This window comes from Rhinatrema bivittatum, chromosome 10 (genome assembly GCF_901001135.1).
Source record: "Rhinatrema bivittatum chromosome 10, aRhiBiv1.1, whole genome shotgun sequence".
Lineage (NCBI taxonomy): Eukaryota > Metazoa > Chordata > Amphibia > Gymnophiona > Rhinatrematidae > Rhinatrema > Rhinatrema bivittatum.
The window spans coordinates 21,882,771-21,902,056 of NC_042624.1; the positions used below are offsets into that span (position 1 = coordinate 21,882,771).

General features: G+C 46.0%; 1 protein-coding gene across 6 annotated transcripts in view; it reads right to left on the reverse strand.

The window, feature by feature from the left end:
* Positions 1–1,581, reverse strand: part of TMCO1 (transmembrane and coiled-coil domains 1) — a 526,809-nt gene extending 525,228 nt beyond the window's left edge. For 2 of the 6 annotated variants that reach the window (XM_029617471.1, XM_029617470.1), the window contains exon 1: positions 1,434–1,554. Coding sequence is in view for 2 of the 6 variants with exons in the window: in XM_029617469.1 (XP_029473329.1) it covers positions 1,434–1,503 (70 nt within the window). In the remaining 4 variants the exon portion in view is untranslated. Of the gene's footprint in view, positions 1–1,433 lie in introns of all 6 variants that reach the window. The other 4 variants (XM_029617469.1, XM_029617467.1, XM_029617468.1 and 1 more) reach the window with 4 other exon arrangements.
* Between the last annotated feature and the right edge of the window lie 17,705 nt (positions 1,582–19,286).

Consider the following 19,286-nt stretch of genomic DNA (forward strand, 5'->3'; position numbering starts at 1 on the left):
TGCGTTGAGTAAAAAAGAACTTTCTCTGATTAGTTTTAAATGTGCCCCATGCTAACTTCATGGAGTGCCCCCTAGTCTTTCTACTATCCGAAAGAGTAAATAACCGATTCACATCTACCCGTTCTAGACCTCTCATGATTTTAAACATCTCTATCATATCCCCCCTCAGCCGTCTCTTCGCCAAGCTTAACAGTCCTAAACTCTTTAGTCTTTCCTCATAGGGGTGCTGTTCCATTCCCCTTATCATTTTGGTAGCCCTTCTCTGTACCTTCTCCATCGCAATTATATCTTTTTTGAGATGCGGCGACCAGAATTGTACCAGAATTGCCCCTCACATCTTGTGCATGCCCTTCTCTCTGTGCTCTCACGCCTAACAGTGCTTTCTTTTACATCTTACATCCTGTGGACTTATGGCATTAGTGGGAAGAAGAGCCTCCTGCTAGGCAGGCTTTCTTCCACCTCCTGCAACATGTTTTGAGACCAGAATGAGCCAATCGGCTACACAAGGAAGACAAAAACTCAGCACTTTCCTCTCACCTCCCATTGCCCAGGAGAAACCACCAAAGGAGGAGGGGGGGGGGGGGGTCTGCATGTGAGCAGGCTCTAGCAATGGGACCCTTTTCACTGCAAAGCCCCAGTGCTGCTGCCCACCCCCTTTTACCTACATCGCTGCCCCTTTTCACTTCCAGATCCACTGCATCTTACCTAGTAATCATTTCAACCTTCTTTTGTGGCGGTAAAGAATGCCCTACCTTACTTCCTTCAACAGTTCTGAAAATTCAGTTAATAGCTAATTAAAATTTCAACTTCTATTTGAATTTATACCCTTAAATTTTCAAAAGCTTCTTCAATGTAGTCACTCCCACCTTAATTAAATTAGGGTATACTCTGTTGACTCTTATCAGAAGCTTATGCAGGCTTCACATCAGTAGAGAGATGACCAAAAAAGACAGACTGAGGATCACACTATTGTCTCTTACAATACGTTCCCTCCCTTTCATGCTACTTTTCTCCCTTTTTATTCTACCACCACCACTTCATTTCTGTGACTCATCACATTTTCCATTTTTCACCTCTCATATTTCTTTTCTTATTTCACCGACCTTTCACCACCCTGTTTGACACTCCCACTCTCCCTACACCTGCGAAAGTTTTGCCATTAGGTAAGCAGAAATATAAAGCACCGCTCTCCCTCCACCTCCTCTACTAACAAAGCAACCCCCCTTTCTAAAACTGCTTACTGGATGCTAGGAGTGCAGGACTCTGGGGCCCAAGGGCTGCTAGAGGAAAAGAGAGGTGAGTAAGTGCTGGTAGATGAGGAGGACAGTTAGCGTATGTAAAAAGAGGTAGTTGGGAGTTAAAGGCACTTGATGGGTAAAGGGAAGAGCTAGCGGCTTCGGGATTTCCACCGCTGGCAGCAACTTTTATCTCACCTTCCGCCAGAAGCGCGGTACACACTGAGATAAAAACAATGAGGATAGTGTCCGCAAACATGGTACTCATAATGCGAGCAGCTCGAGCCGAAAGGGACGCAACCAGCGGCGACAACGAAAAAAACCGGAACAAGCTCGACGCCGAAACGTCACTACCTGTTTCCGGTCCCCTACACCAAGGGAGGACATTGGACTATTTCATGCCCAGTTGGGCTAGATTTTTTTTTCCTTTGTGGGAGTTGGGTTAGTTTTGAGCTGGGCGACTAAATGGCTGAGTTACCTGCACCAGTTTGGTTTGTCTGAGAAAGGCTCTTCTGTGCCGAGTTGCAGAGTGATGACTCAACGGTATCAGCCAATCAGGAGTGACTAAAGCAATAACGGGGTACGGAGAGGAGAAATAAAAGAGCTAAAATAAGTCAGCGAATACTCTAATCTCTTTCTTTCCTTCTTTGAAAGGAGATGAAAACCCACTTCAAGCACTGAAACCTTTTGGATAATCCTAACCGGAGGTTATGTGATGTCAGACGAGGGTGCCGACCTTGGTGGGTGCTCTTGGAGTCGGAGATTTTTTAGCCTTGTGGTTGTGATATGAGGACCGGTGCAGTATAGATGAGTTAATATTCTGTCACCCGACAGAACAAAGGGAAAAGCCGACAGTCGCTTAATAGCGCAAGGTTCGGAGGGAGGTATCTTCAAAGGATACTAATGATGCATTAGAATTAGGGCATCCCAACAGTGAGGTTCCAATAATAAGAAAAGTAGTCCAAGTGCCTGTAACTCTAAACTCACCAGAGCTAAAAAAAAAAAATAAATTCCAATTTATTCCTATCAAAAAGCAGAATGAAAATACAGACAAAAGTTTGTATGCTAATGACAGAAGACTAATAAGTAAGATGGGAAAATTAGAATGTATAGCAGTGAATGATAATAGACTTAATTGGCATCTAAGAGACATGGTGGAAGGAGGATAACCAATGGGACAGTGCTATACAAGGGTGCAAATTATATCGCAATGACAGAGAGGAGCATCTGGGAGGTGGGGTGGCGCTTTATGTCCGGGATGGTATAGAGACTAAATGCACAATTGAATCTTTATGGGTAGAAATCCCTTGTGTTTTGGGGAAGAGTATAGTGATAGGAGTATACTACCGTCTACCTGGCCAAGATGCTGAGATGGACAGTGAAATGCTAAGAAAAATTAGGGAAGCTAACCAAATTGGTAGAGCAGTAATAATGGGAGATTTCAGTTACCCAAGTATTGACTGGGTAAATGTATCATCGGGACATACTAGAGAGATAAAGTTCCTGGATGGAATAAATGACAATTTTATGGAGCAATTGATTCAGGATGAGACAAGAGAGGGAGCAATTTTAGATTTAATTCTCAGTGGAATACAGGATTTGGTGAGAGAGATAACTGTGGTGGGGCCACTTGGCAATAGTGATCATAATATGATCAAATTTGAATGACTGGAAGGGGATAGTAACCAAATCCACGGCTCTAGTACTAAACTTTCAAAAGGGAAACTTTGATCAAATGAAAAAAATAGAAAAAAACTGAATAGAGCAGCTTCAAAGATAAAAAGTGTGCAAGAGATGTGGACATTGTTAAAAAATACCATCCTAGAAGCACAGTCCAGATATATTCTACACATTAAGAAAGGTGGAAGGAAGGTAAAAACAATTACCAGCATGGTTAAAAGGTGAGGTGAAAGAGGCTATTTTAGCCAAAAGATCATCATTCAAAAATTGGAAGAAGGATCCAACAGAAGAAAATAGGATAAAGCATATGCATTGGCAAGTTAAATGTAAGACATTAATAAGACAGGCTAAGAGAGAATTTGAAAAGAAGTTGGCCATAGAGGCAAAAACTCACAGTAAAAACGTTTTTAAATATATCCGAAACAGCCTGTGAGGGAGTCAGTTGGACCGTTAGATGATCGAGGGGTTAAAGGGGCACTTAGAGAAGATAAAGTCATCACAGAAAGATTAAACGATTTATTTTCTTCGGTGTTTACTGAAGAGGATGTACGGGAGATAACCTCCGGAACGTAATGATTCAGATGAACTGAACCAAATCATGGTGAACCTAGAAGATGTGGTAGGCCTGATTTACAAACTGAAGCGTTATAATGCACCTGGACAGGATGGTATACACCCCAGGGTTCTGAAGGAACTAAAAAATGAAATTTCAGATCTATTAGTAAAAATGTGTAACCTATCATTAAAATCATCCATTGTACCTGAAGACTGGAGGGTGGCTAATGTAACCCCAATATTTAAAAAGGGCTCCAGAGGCGATCCGGGAAACTACAGACCTGTTAGCCTGACTTCAATGCAAGGAAAAATAGTAGAAAGTGTTCTAAATATCAAAATCACAGAACATATAGAAAGACAAGGTTTAATGGAACAAAGTCAGCATGGCTTTACCCAAGGCAAGTCTTGCCTCACAAATCTGCTTCACTTTTTTGAAGGGGTTAATAAACATATAGATAAAGGTGAACTGGTAGATGTAGTATATTTGGATTTTCAGAAGGCATTTGACAAAGTTCCTCATGAGAGGCTTCTAGGAAAAGTAAAAAACTCATGGGATAGGTGGTGATGTCCTTTCGTGCATTACAAACAGGTTAAAACAGAAATGACGGCAGAAAAAACCAAATGGACCATCCAGTCTGCCCAGCAAACTCCCACACTTATTTTCCCATACTTATTTGTTTCATCGATCACCAAGTTCAGGGCCCTTGTTGGTAACTGTTTGATTCGAATTTCCTGCCACCCCCTGCCATTGATGCAGAGAGTAATGTTGGAGTTGCATCAAAAGTGAAGCAGAAGGCTTAATGGTTAAAGGAATTAACCACCGCATCAAGCAAGTTACCCTGATACTTGTTTACCCAGACTACACAGATCAATGCCTTGTTGGATGTTGTGTGAATGTAAATCCTCTTTTCCCGTCGATAGCAGGGTTGAATTAGCCATGCTGTCATGGGAACTGTCTATCAGGGCCCGGGAGGCGGAGCTTAATTAGCAGAGGGTAGATTTTTGAGACTCTGCGGCTGCGCGTGAGTTCCCGTGCAGGATAACTGATTCTCCTCAGTCTGTTTTCTTCCGCGCGCGGGAATGCACGTGGAGCTTCATTCTCCTCACCATAGTTCTGGTTTTTTTTTTGAAAAATGATAAAAAAGCCGTCTGGATTCAAGCCGTGCCCCTGCGGTAAGATCATGTCCGTCACAGATGGGCATGATCGATGCTGCCGTTGCTTGGGGCCAGAGCATTTTCAGATAGATTGTGAGTATTGTCGAAGAATGTCACCTCGAGCCCGGCATCACCGGCAATATAGAATGTTGGAACTAAAACTAACTAATAGGCCATCGACCATTCACTCTTCGCCAGGAACAGGGGCGCGAACGCCACCACAAAAACGAAGAGCTTCTTCCCTGGACCAACAAACCTCCGGGACCGGAGGTAAGCATAAGTTGCGGGATATCCAGGGCTCTGGATCCCAATGTGAAAGGCCTCTGGGAAACAAAGTTCATGCCGCTAAGGCTCACCACCGCTCGACAGGCCCTGAAAGGCCGGAACGGTCCAAATTGCATTCGACCCGGGCGCCAATATTAACAGAAGGATCGGCGCATAGAAAAAGACATTCGGAATCCCGAATGAGGCCGACGGAGCCGAGTCACAAAAAACCGAGACCAGGGAACCCGGCGCCGGGGACGAAAACACTGGCGCCGAGTAATATGGAGCCGGGTCCGAGACGACCGGCGCCGAAAGCGCCGGAGCCGAGAAGAAAAACTCCGGGAGATCCGAAGCCGGGGCCGATAAGATCGGCGCTGGAACGTCCGGAGCCGGACAAACCACCGGCGCCGATAAGACCGGCGCGGGGAACTCCGGAGCCGGAACGGAGCCGACCAACGCAAAGAGACCCGGAGCCAGGACCCAGTGCTTTGGCGCCGTCGGCGTCGGATACGACTCTAAACAAGTTGCCACAACCTGTGTCAGAGCACAGAAAACGATCGAGACACACACGCAACTCTTCACGAGACACAAGTCATTCATCATCAAAACGCTCACGTTCCGAAAGAGAAATTTTGGCGAATAGCGACAAGTCACATAGAAGATCAGGTCATCATAGACCTTCCTCATCTCTTTCCAGACATGCCGGTACACGCAGACGACATTGGTCCTCGGACGGCGCAACAGATAAATCGCTGGATTCTGCTTCTTCTAGTATAGATGGAAGAACGAGACTTGCTGGTAAACGGACAATTCCCATATCATCGTCATCTTCTCGATCGCTCACTGGGTCCTCTAACACAGAACCCTCTCAGCGACAAAGGGAAAGACCGAACTCACCAGGTCATCAACCAGCACACCCAAGACCACACTTATCACCGGTCGGCTCACCTGAGTCTCGTCACAATATGCCACCACAGACCCAAAAGGCTTTTTGGGATCTATCACACTCACTGGTGGGGTTTTTCGAAACCCTCCAATCTTCATTTGTCTTACCTCCAGAGGACAAACTAAAATCCACACAACCGACTGGAGCACAAAAGCTACCAGAATGTCCTCCACAGGCACCAGAGATACCGCAGCCATTATCGCCAAACCATTCTCAAGGCTCACAGGACGACATCATAGACTCACAATCTTCCACGGGCTACCCCTCAGACCCACCAGAACAACCGTCTGAGCCCTATTCTCCCCCGGAAGATCTTTCCTACCCCAAATTTGTAGAAAAGATGGGAGCTATTTTAAAGTTGGAAGTACAAACATTACCAGAACCCAGGGCGGAAACCTTAGGGTTACTAAAGATATTCGACAACCGGGAGAACCAACCTCACTGCCCCCGCATAACGTATTACACAATGTCCTTCAGAAATCGTGGGAAACTCCCTTTGCTATCTCAGCGATTTCCAGAAAAACGGATTTAAAATTTAAATTACAAAAACCATCCACGTATTCTACTCCTCAACTACCACATGACTCCATTGTTGTCGAGTCAGCGTTGCAGAGAGCTCCACCCGGCAAAGATAATAAATGCTTAGACGATTTCGCAAAGAGAGTCTATCAGAATGCTATGTTAACATCTCGCATATGTCACCATCAATTCTACATGGTCCAGTACATGTATGAGTGTGTACAAGCAACAAAGGGAATGTTTACTTCTTTAGGAGACAGCACACCTTCACCCATCATTGACTTGGAGGAGTGTTCCCGACACTTGTTGAGAACAGTCTATGAAGGATTTGAAAACTCATCTCGAGCATCAGCTACTGCCATAGCGGCACGCAGATTAGCTTGGCTGAAAGCTAGTTCAATTAGAGAGGACTTACATGACAACTGGTTTTCCCTGTTTTTTTTTGTAATTTCTCCTTCTCGCTTTCCAAAGTTGATTGTGAACCGGCATGATATGTCCTATGAATGTCGGTATATTTTAAAAGCATTTAAATAAATAAATAAAATAAATGACAAACTAGCTAATCTCCCATGCATGGAAGATAACTTGTTTGGCGATCGCTTCCACGATACAGTCAGCAAATTGAAGGAACAAGCGTTAGCGGTTCAATCCCTAACCACGCCAACACCCGCCAAGAGATACTATCAATCGGGACGTCGACAATCCTTCCCGAGACGACAATATAGAAATTACCAACCTTTTCGGATGCAATCATATCCCACGTACCAAAGGCAGGCTCATCAGGCACCTCAACAACAGCAGAGGAGAGAAAAGCCTCGTGGTCAAAGGCAACAACCTCAGCAACCAACATCAGCTCCTGTAAAGACCTCACAAACTTTTTAATGGCCAGGCCACCACCACCCTCGACAGCAGCGCCTCCAGGCAGGATCACGGCACGCTTCTCGGTTTGGACATCGATAACAACCGATTAGATATAGTGAAGAACGGATACCAGCTTCAATTTGTCAACAGCCCCAGTATCCCGCATCTAACTTACAGCGACTCCAGAACACCACAACCTCAACTCTCACAGGAGATCGCTCATTTATATCGCCAGAGAGCGATCCGATACATACCCCCATCGGACTGGAACAAAGGGTTCTATTCCCCTTACTTCCTTATACCCAAGAAATCAGGGGGCAACCGACCTATCCTGGACCTCAGAGAATTGAACAAATGGATAGTTCGGGAAAAATTCAAGATGGTTTCGCTGAAGTCTATCCTTCCACTATTACAACCCAAGGATTGGATGTGCTCCATAGATCTAAAGGAAGCGTACACACATATTCCAATACACAGATCCTCTTGGCAATACCTGTGTTTCCAACATCACAATCAACATTATCAGTACAAGGTTCTTCCATTTGGTCTTTCGGCAGCGCCGAGAGTTTTCACCAAATGTATGGTAGTGGTGGTGGCCCACCTCCGACAGCAGGTTCTGACAGTATTTCCATATCTAGACGATTGGTTAATAGTAGCACCAGACCCGACACTTTTAAAACAGCATCTCACTATAGCGATCAACTGCCTACACAACTTGGGATTACTCATCAACTACCCAAAGTCCATGTTACAACCGACGCAGGTTCTACATTTCATAGGAGCTCGCCTGGACACCATTTGTGCCAGAGCATTCCTACCGGAGGACAGACTGCTAACGATACGATGTCTCCTTCGGTCACTACACAATACCCGGTACCCAACGGCGCGCAATATTTTGACCGTCTTGGGACACATGGCGGCGGCAAACTTCACTGTACCGAACACGAGACTACACATGAGAAGACTACAATGGGGTCTCAAACGGCAGTGGAAACAGCATGTTCAACCATTGCGCCACCGGGTAACACTAACCATTCAAATGAAAAAGGATATCGAGTGGTGGCTCCTGGAACATACGTTAACCAAGGGTGCACTATTCAATCAACCACCTCACAATACAGTCCTCACGACGGATGCATCCCGGAGAGGATGGGGAGCGCACTTAGACCTCCTGGAGACCAAAGATCTATGGTCCCCTACGGAACAACAATTTCAGATAAATCTAGAACTAAGAGCAATACGCAATGCCCTGAGAACCTTTCAGCTAAAGCTACAGCTACAGGGTCGAAGGGTGATGATTTACACCGACAACCAGGTAGTGATGTATTATATAAACAAACAAGGCGGGTCCGGTTCATGGTCCCTCTGCAGGGAAACTCTTCAGATTTTCCATCATGCACACAGATATTCCATCCACCTACAAGCGACCTACCTGCCAGGTCTAGCGAACAACAGAGCAGACAAACTAAGTCGAATTTTTCACCCACACGAATGGTCACTCAATCCGGAAGTGACTCAACAACTTTTCCAGCGATGGGGTACCCCGACTATAGACCTCTTTGCCACAGAGCAGAACTCCCAACTTCCACAATTCTGCTCGATACGACCGAGCTCAACCCGCCTCGCACAGGATTCATTCATCATTCCGTGGACAGCGAATCTTCTATACGCTTTTCCACCAATTCCGCTGATCACCAGAACTCTTCAGAAATGCATGTTGGACCAAAGCCAATTGATCCTCATTGCCCCGAACTGGCCCAGACAACCATGGTACAGTTATCTCTTGAGGCTGTCGATCGACGACCCAGTCAGACTGCCAAACAGACCAGATCTTCTCCTTCAGGAAGGGGGCTGTCTCATTCATCCAATCCATTCGTCACTCCACCTGACTGCATGGAGATTGAACGGACACTATTGACTGCACAAGGTGTGTCGGAAATGGCACAATCAGTCATCATAGAATCGCGAAAACCGTCGACTAGACGCAACTATACATCAAATGGAAAAGATATTCCAATTGGTGCATGGGAAAAGATATTCCACCTATAGATTGTTCGCCAGTCCTCCTATTGGATTATCTCCATTCCCTATATGACTCAGGGTTGGCTACGTCATCCATAAGAGTTCACCTCAGCGCGATTGCAGCATATCATCGACCAGTGGATAACCATTCCATTGCAGAACATCCATTGTTGTCCAGATTTGTCAAAGGTCTGTTATATCTTCGTCCACCGACCGCGAAACCACCGGTTCCTTGGAACCTGAATATCATTCTAGAACAATTAATGCTTCCACCATTTGAACCCTTAGAATCATCACACATTAAATATCTAACCTGGAAGGTAGTACTTTTAGTTGCAATAACCTCTGCACGACGAGTAAGTGAACTGCAGGCTCTCATTCACTATGAACCATATCTTCAATTTCATCATCAAAAGGTGATCCTTCGGCCTCACCCGGCCTTCCTGCCAAAAGTAGTTTCAGCCTTCCATCTCAATCAATCCATTGAGTTACCCATCTTTTTCCCGAAGCCTCATGCCAACGACAGAGAGCGTTTATTGCATACATTAGACTGTAAAAGAGCACTAGCGTACTACAAGAGACGAACTCACTACGTTGACAGAGTATCGCAACTATTCGTTTCTTTCAACCCAAACGCACCAGGACTACCTGTAGCGAAAAGGACAATTTCAAATTGGATTGCTCAATGTATCCACTATTGTCATAATAATGCAAAGGTCTCACTTCCATCCCGACCGAAAGCTCACCAAGTTCGCGCCATGGCCACTTCCATTGCACATCTCAGGAATGTGTCCCTGATTGACATTTGCAAGGCAGCCACTTGGTCCTCCCTACATACGTTCACTTCTCATTACTGCATAGACAAACAGTCGGCAACAGATGCAAAACTGGGACAGACGATTCTTCACACATTGCCGACTTAATTATGCGACTATCACTTTGGTTTATCACGCATGAACATTGGAAAGCGTGATTGGAGCTTGGGACTCCCATGACAGCATGGCTAATTCAGCCCTGCTATCGACGGGAAAAAGCAAGTTTGCTTACCGTAAACGGTGTTTCCGTAGATAGCAGGATGAATTAGCCATGCTGACCCACCCACCTCCCTGAAAGTCGCTTTTTTCATCAGCTACGCTCAAGCTTTACTACAGACTGAGGAGAATCAGTTATCCTGCGCGGGAACTCACGCGCAGCCGCAGAGTCTCAAAGATCTACACTGCTACTTAAGCTCCGCCTCCCGGGCCCTGATAGACAGTTCCCATGACAGCATGGCTAATTCATCCTGCTATCTACGGAAACACCGTTTACGGTAAGCAAACTTGCTTTTTCCACATTTCCCCCTGCCGTTGAAGCAGATAGCAATGCTGGATATGCATTCAAAGTGAAGTATCAGGCTTAATTGCTTTAGGGTAGTAACTGCCGCAATAAGCAAGTTACCCCCACGCTTATTTGTTAACCCAGACTGTGCAGTTCAGTCCTTGTTGGTTGATGTCTGAATGCAAATCCTCTTTTCCACATTTCCCCTTGCCATTGAAGCAGAGTGCAATGTTGGAGTTGCATTAACCATGTGAAAGCTCATTGAGTAAGGGTAGTAATCACCAGGTAGTAGCCACCATTCCAGCAAGCCACCCCACACCTCTTCTCTTCATTCCCATCCTCTAGCCTTTATGGATCCACATGCCCCTTTGAAATCCTTCACAGTTTTAGTCTTCACCACTTCCTCCAGAAGGGCATTCCAGGCATCCACCACCCTCTCCGTGATGAAATACTTCCTGACATTGGTTCTGAGTCTTCTTCTCTGGAGTTTCAAATCGTGACCCTAGTTCTACTGATTTTTTTCCATCGGAAATGGTTTGTTGTTGACCATGGATCATTAAAACCTTTCAAGTATCTGAAAGTCTGTATCATATCACCCCTGCTCCTCCTGTCCTCCAGGGTATACATATTTAGGTTCTTCAATCTCTCCTCATAAATCATTTTATGAAGACCATCCACCTTTTTGGTCGCCCTTCTCTGGACCACCTCCATCCTGTCTCTGTCCCTTTGGAGATATGGTCTCCAGAACTGAACACAGTACTCCAGGTGAGGCCTCACCAAGGCCCTGTACAAGGGGATCATCATTTCCTTTCTCTTACTAGATATTCCTCTCTCTATGCAGCCCTCCTTCCGGCGTGTCCACTCTGTTGTAGATCTTAGTATCATCTGCAAAAAGACAAACCTTCCTTCTATCCTGTCCGTAATGTCACAAAGATATTTAACAGGACCGGTCCCAACACCGATCCTTGCGGCACTCCGCTTAACACCGCTCTCTCTTCAGAGTAAGTTCCATTTACCATCACACATTTTCTTCTGTCCGTCAACCAGTTTGCAATCCAGGCCACCATCTTGCACTCACTCCTAAGATTCTCATTTTATTCACAAGCCTCCTGTGCGGGACCGTATCAGAAACTTTACTGAAATCCAAGTAGATGACATCAAGTGCTCTTCCTCGATCCAATTCCCTAGTCACCCAATCAAAAAAGTCAATCGGATTTCTCTGACAGGCCCTTCCCCTGGTGAATCCATGCTGCCTCTGGTCCAGCAATTCTTCTGACTGTAGATAGTTCACTATTCTTTCCTTCAGCAGTGACTACATTACCTTTCCCACCACCGAGGTGAGGCTAACCAGCCTGTAGTTTCCAGCCTCCTCTCTGCTCCCACTCTTGTGAAGCGGGACTACCACCGCTCTTCTCCAATCACTCTGCACCACTCCCATTTCTAGGGATCTATTGAACAGGTCACATAGCGATCACGTAGCAGACCCGCCAGCACATCTCTGAGCTCCCTCAGTATCCTGGGATAAATCTCATCAGGCCCCATGGCTTTGTCCACTTTCAGTTTTCCTAGCTCTTCCCATTCATTCTCTTTTATAAATGGAGTTTCACAAGGTCTATGAACACTAAACATAAACCTTTAGAAGCTCAAGACGGAAAATATGCCCTTCGAGTCTTCAGCGAGTTCCCACAACAGAACCTAGTCTGGATTCACATGGATAACTGTATAACAATGTTTTCTATATACCAGACAGGGAAGTCAGGTTCATGGAACCTCTGCAACGAGGCAGTTTTGATTCTGGGATGCCCCCCCCCCAGAGATCCATCTCGCTGCATGCAACGTCTTTCACCGAGATGCTCAATTCCAGAGTGATCAAACTCAGTGGAAGTTTTCGCCCCAACGAATAACTCCTGACTCCAAGAGTGACTCAAAGAATTTCTCAGTTTGGGCTCTCCCTACAGTCGTTCTCTGCAACAGAGAGCAATAGGATTATAGATAACATTTGCTCGGTTTATCCGAGCCTGTTACTCTCTCCAAACCACTTTCTCATCAATGGATCACGAAAACTACTCTAGTCGTTCCCTCCAATACAACTCATCTCTCGCACACTCCAGAGATGCATCCAAGACCGAGCGGCTGTACACCTGATCCCACCCATATGTCCACGACAACCAAGGTATAGTTTCCCTACTACACCTATGAGTCCACAACCCAATTCCCGGGCAGACAGCAACGGCTTCTTACCCAGAACAAGGGAATGCTACCACCTCCTCTTCACTCCTCCCTGAATCTCACGGTGTGCAATTCGGAGGAATCACTTACTAGCGCTTCCACATTTCTTCTGCCATTCAAGACATATACTTGTCATCAAAGATGCTGCCAACTAGGCTCAATTTTCAGACAAAGTGGTTACGCTACACTTCTGGGGTACATCAATCGGTCTTGACCTATTTTCTTGCTGCCGGAACGGCTTCTCTCCTGTCTCCATCTGCTTTCAGCAAGGACCTTCCTGTGTCTCCGCTACGAATTCATTTAGTATCCAGATTACTAGCAGGCGTATTGCATCTACGTCCACCTTTGGCATAAGCCACAGGTGCTGTTGCACATTAATATACTTCTCGACAGGCCGATGCTTTCGCCTGTGCACCTTTGAATACTTGTCACCTTCACCGCCTCCCATAGAAGGTGCTTTTTCTTCGTTTGCTTTCAATTCTGTAAGGAGAAGAAGTGACTTCCAAACATTGATTCACTACCCTCCTTATCTTCAATTTCACCCGACAAGGTGACCTTGCAACTCTCACTAGAAAATTCTGTCAATGCTTATTTCCAGTTTTTCCACATTACCACACCATCACCTTACGACCTTTTCATCCAAGACCTCATGCAAATGCCAATGCGTAAAACTCATGCACCTTGCATTGCAACCATGCACTACCGTACTACAAAAAGCGCACTCTGTCACCCAGTCGACCTTCACACCTGTTTCTTTCGCTCTATCTAAAGCGCAATGGTGTCCAGTGACAAAGATCTCTATCCTCAGGGATATCCAACTCCATGCAGTTCAACCATAATACAACGTCTCACATGCTATTGTGACCCTGGGGACACATTGCGTGCGAGCAATAGCAGCCTCAACTGCTTCTCCACAAAGAACCTATCATGGATATCGATGCACCAATGACATGGAAATCACTCCACTTTCGCATTCCACCGCTATTTACACAGACAGACGGCGGATGATTCCCTTTTGGAATGGACTTCCTACAGAAGTACACAATTGACAAACAAATACAACCTTCTTAGGAACTGTCCGCCACTGTTATATTGAGGAAAAAGAAAAAAAAAACTACACAGAAATAACGCGCACTTCTGCTCAATACGTCAGCTGGGGACTCCCATACAGCATGGCTAATTCAGCTGCTTATCTACCTGAAAAGAGAAAGTTTACTTACCATAAACGGTGTTTTCCGTAGATAGCAGATGAATTAGCCATGCTGACCCGCCCGCCTCCCCGGACAGTTCTAGCATACCTACCTTGCTTTGATACTGACTGAGGAGCCTGAGGTAATCCTGTCAGGATACAGGAGGGAAGGGAGTACCTAGCTAAAAGACTTTGCTAGTCTTAGCTCCGCCACCTAGTGGCACGGAGGACGTACCCCATACAGCATGACTAATTCATCTGCTATCTACGGAAAACACGGTTTACAGTAAGCAAACTTGCTGCTCTTCGTCTCCCTCAGTTCCACCAGATATTCTTCCTTGTGATCCTCCCTTTGGGATCCTTTATATTTCTTAAACACTTTTCTTTTAGCTTTTATTTTACCAGTCACCTCCTCTGAGAATCAGATAGGTTTCATTTTTCGCTTGCTTTTCTTTACTTTTCTAACATATAGATTAGTTGCCTTGGTAATTGCTTTTTTTAGTTTGGCTCACTGTTGTTCCACATCTCTCATTTTCTCCCAGCCTTCTAGTTCTTTCTCCAGGTACTTCACCATTTCAATAAAGTCACTGTTTTTGAACTGCAAATCTCGGTTGCGACTTCTCCGTATCCTATTTGTGATATGAAACCATACCGTTTGATCACTGGTGCTGAGGTGGGCACCCACTTGGAGATTAGAGACATTATCTCCATTAGTGAGCATTAAATCGAGTATAGCTCCCTCCCTCGTGGGTTCCATTACCATTTGTTTGAACAGAGCCCCTTGCAGGGCATCCACTATCTCTCTACTAATGTTAGATTCTGCAGAAGGAATTCTCCAGTCTACATCCGGCAGATTAAAATCTCCAACAATCACCATTTCTCCCTTCTTTCCCATCTTTTGGATGTCTTCAACTAGATCTCTGTCAAGTTCTTCCATTTGATTTGGAGGCCTGTAAACCACTCCAATAAAAATGGATGCTCCATCATCTTTAGGACAGCCCATAATGCTTCTTCTTTCCCCCATCTTCTTGCAGCTCAAGAAGATGGGGGGAAAAGCCACATAAGGAGCCACTCTTCCCCTTTTCTGTCCTCTCTGTCCTTCCTTAACAAGTTATAGCTCAGTATGGATGTAAGCCAATCATGAGATTCCGTGAACCACGTCTCTGTGACAGCACTAATGTCCAAGTCCGCCTCCAACATTAGGGCTTACAGATCTGGGATTTTATTGCCCAAACTACAAGCATTTGTGCTGATAGCTTCCCAGCTTTTCTTATTCAGGGTACTGCTTTTCTTTGACTCCTTGAGTGACTTATTTAGCTAACTTTTGTTATCCACTTCACCCTTTTCCATTGCATTTGTATTTGGGGGGGTGACATTCTAATTTCCTTCTGCCACCCCCGGCATCTAGTTTAAATGCCTTATTACATAGGATTTGAATTTATCTCTTAGGATCCTTTTTCCTGCCACAGACAGATATAAGCCATCTTTTTGACAAAGAGCTTTTTACTGTTCCATACACAGCCCCAGCCCCCAATATATCCAAAACTTTGTTCCTGACACCAGGATTTGAGCCATAAATTGAAGTTATCAATACAGCTTAGCCTCTCCTTCCCCTTTCCATGAACAGTTAACACTTCTGAAAAGGCAATGGTAGTCGCCATGTGACCAATCTGCTTCGCTAGAGACTGGAAATCTCTCTGTACCACTTGGATGCTGTTTATAGCAAGGTCGTTGGTTCCCAGATGGATGATAAATCAACTTTAGAGTCTTTGCTTTCTTCTTTGATCGCTTTGACTATCTGAATAACATTTCTGCCAGCCGATGATCCGTGTAGTGTTTCCTTTGAAAATAGTTCCCAAATTAGTGCCTCTGATGACAGTCACCCAGCACAATGAGCTTTTTCCTTTTGGTTATTGATTGTATTATGGAATTTCTGTATGCATTGGGCTTCTTCCTTCTTTTCAGATACCACTTCAATCTCTTTCAAAAGAGCTTCTTCATTATCTAATACAGAGAAGGCGTTTTGTACTTGTGTCACTTGAGAGACCATGTGTTCGCATCACAGGTTTTACTCTACCAGAGCCCACTATAATCTCTTTGTTTTTTGGGTTCCTTAGCACCCTGTGTGAGTGGGGAGGTAGACATGCGGGCTGCACAGTTGTGAAGAATGGGTGTCTGTGGGTCACAGGCCTTATCTTACCTGAGTCCACTGTAAACCCCTTTTTTCTTGACTTTTGGTTTTTCTGTGGTAATAGGGAATTAATTCCTGAATACAGTAAAGTGGGTGAAAATCTATTGCAGCTAATTCAGCTTTAACTTCAGCCAGCTCCTATTTCAAGGAAGAGAGTTCTGAACAAATGGGGCAAGCCCTAAATTTCCAGATGATTTCCCTCAAAATAAAGGCTCCACAATAGTTACATTGGATAGTCCTCATTTTGGTAAATTTATTTGATAACACCTGAGGAATTACCATATTTCCAAATTATCTTGTTGCCAATTATGTATTCAGGCAGACTAACTCCCTCCCACCCTGCCCCTGGGTTTGTTTTTCTGATATAAACAGTTAACATTTGGCCAGGGCTGTTCACTGGACACTATCTGCTATTGATTTTGAACAGACCCTCCCCCAGATTGGCTAGCTAAGTCAAACATTTTACTTAGCTCTTCACAAGAATCTGTAGTTATGGCTGTCTCCTTGAGTTCAAAGCTGACCGAGGACTTGATTGCCCCCTGCAATGCACTATGTGTCACCTGCTCAAAGCTGAATAGCCAAAATAGAGAGTAGGATTAAATGGACAATTTTCTCAGTGGAGGGGGGTGGGCAGTGGAGTGCCTCAGGGATCCGTACTGGGACCCGTGCTTTTCAATATATTTAAAGGAATATGACGAGTGAGGTAATCAAATTTGCAGATGATATAAAATGTGAATCGGTTATTTAATCTTTCAGATAATAGAAGGACTAGGGGGCACTCCATGAAGTTAGCATGTAGCACATTTAAAACTAATCAGAGAAAATTCTTTTTCACTGAACGCACAATTAAACTCTGGAATTTGTTGCCAGGGGATGTGGTTAACTCAGTTAGTGTAGCTGGCTTTAAAAAAAGATTTGGATAAGTTCTTGGAGAAGTCCATTACCTACTATTAATCAAGTTGACTTAGAAAATAGCCAGTGCTATTACTAGCATCAGTAGCATGGGACAGACTTAGTTTTGGGTACTTGCCAGGTTCTTATAGCCTGGATTGGCCACTGTTGGAAACAGGATGCTGGGCTTGATGGACCCTTGGTCTGACCCAGTATGGCATGTTCTTATGATGATAAGTATTGCCAAAACAAGATTTATTTTTTTTAATATAAACTTTTATTGACCATATATACAAGCATCATGCCTCCTCATAGTCCATACAATTCACAATGTCAATAATGGTCAAGACATTTTGTAATTTTGTAATTCACATGTTCAAACTACAACATGTATCCCACCCCACCCTCCCTCCCAGTCTCGCCAGACAATACCACTGTATGATATAAAATAATTAAAAAAAACATATTACGACCTGGTTTCTGCTTTCATGTGTTGCGATCCTGCCCGCGAGGAGCGCGGGCAGGCTCTTACCTTCTCGCAGCCAGTCGGGCTGCTGACGTTGCTGCTTCTCTTTCCCTGAATCAGCTGGGGCCGTCCCCACAGCTGTTGCCATGCGGCCCGCTCCTCGACGTGCTGCTGCGATCCCGGGACCTTCAGGCAGCAGGGCGGCCATCCCTGCCTGTGCTTTCTTCAGCCCGGGTCCGTGCCTGGCAGGGAAGCCGTCCCTGTCAGTGCCTGCAGCCTGCTACAGCTCTCTACTCTGCCTGCAGTCTTATCTCTCCTCCTGGGGCTGTCTTCACGGCATGGAGCCGTTCCTGCAGTCAGCCCTTCTCCTGCTTCCTGCTTCAGTCCTTGCAGCTCTCTGTTCTCTCTGCTGGTGCCTGCAGCCAGCCTTACCTCTCTCTGCTTCTTCCTGCTTCAGTCCTTGCAGCTGGGAGCTGCTCCAGTGACCTGCTTTCACCCAGCTCCAGCCCAGGGCTGCTCCACTGCTTCCCTGGGCCTTCCACACAGCTGGAAGCTGGTGGCTGAGGACGCCACCAGCTTCCAGCTCTTCTCTCCAGCTCCCTAGGGCGCGGGCGCGCGCCTCTTTGCTCCTCTTCAAGGGCCAGCCAGGTGCGGACCCCTGCTGACCCCTCCCTGGGCGTTGTCCACCTCAGCTCTACTAAAGGGCTCAGCGTTCAGTCTGTCTTTGCCTTCGCAAGGTGTTGGTCACTCCTGAGATCCTTCGCTCCAGGAAGTTGTCCGTGTTCCAGCACTTCTGCAAGGTCCTGTGTTCTTTGTTGGAGCTCCTCGTCCAGTCCTGATGTCTACCCGCTGTTCCAGTCCTGATGTCTGCTTGCTGTACCAGCCCTGATGTTTGCCTGTTCATGTTCCTGCCTAGTCTGTCTTCCAATCCGCTATCCATGTTCCAGCCCAGATGATGCAAGCCTTGTACCTTGTTCCTGAATTCGCCTGAAAGCTAAGTACCTTGTTCTTGAACCTCCTGAAAGCTAGCACCTTGTTCCTGTGTTGGTTAATGTCCCGGTACCTCGCGGCAAGCCATGTCGTGGTCCGTGACCAGCCCCACGGGTGGGCTGAGTAGGGCGCTTCGTGATGCAAGCCATGTACCTCGTTTCTGAGTCTCTGAGAAGTATTTACCTTGTTCCTGAATTTCCTGAAAGCTAGCACTTCGTTCCTGTATCTTCAGTATGTCCTGGTGCCTTGCGGCAAGCCATGTCGTGGTCCGTGACCAGCCCCACAGGCGGGGCTGAGTAGGGCGCTTCGTGTTGCAAGCCATGCACCTCGTTTCTGAGTCCTTGAGAAAGCCTTACCTTGTTCCTGAACCTACTGAAAGCCTGGTATCCTGCGGCAACCCCTGTCGTGGTCCGTGACCAGCCCCACGGGTGGGCTGTGTAGGGCGCTTCATGTTGCCAGTCTCGTACCTCGCCCTTGAGTCTCCTGTATGCATCATACCTCATTCCTGACTCCTCGTCTCTTCCTCCAGTACCTCGTTCCTGAGTCTACGTCAGCACGTCCAGTACCTTGTCTCTGAGTCTACGTTTGCACTTCCAGTACCTCGTCCCTGAGTCCACGTCTTTGCCTGAGTCTACCTCGTTTGAGTCCCGTCTGCATCCATGTTCCAGCCTTCGCTGCCCTGGCCTCCATCCGGCTTGCCGCTTCGTGCCGTAACCTGCGGCAGGTCCGAAAGGGCTGGGAACGGTCAGAGGACTGTTCACAAGACCAACATTGCG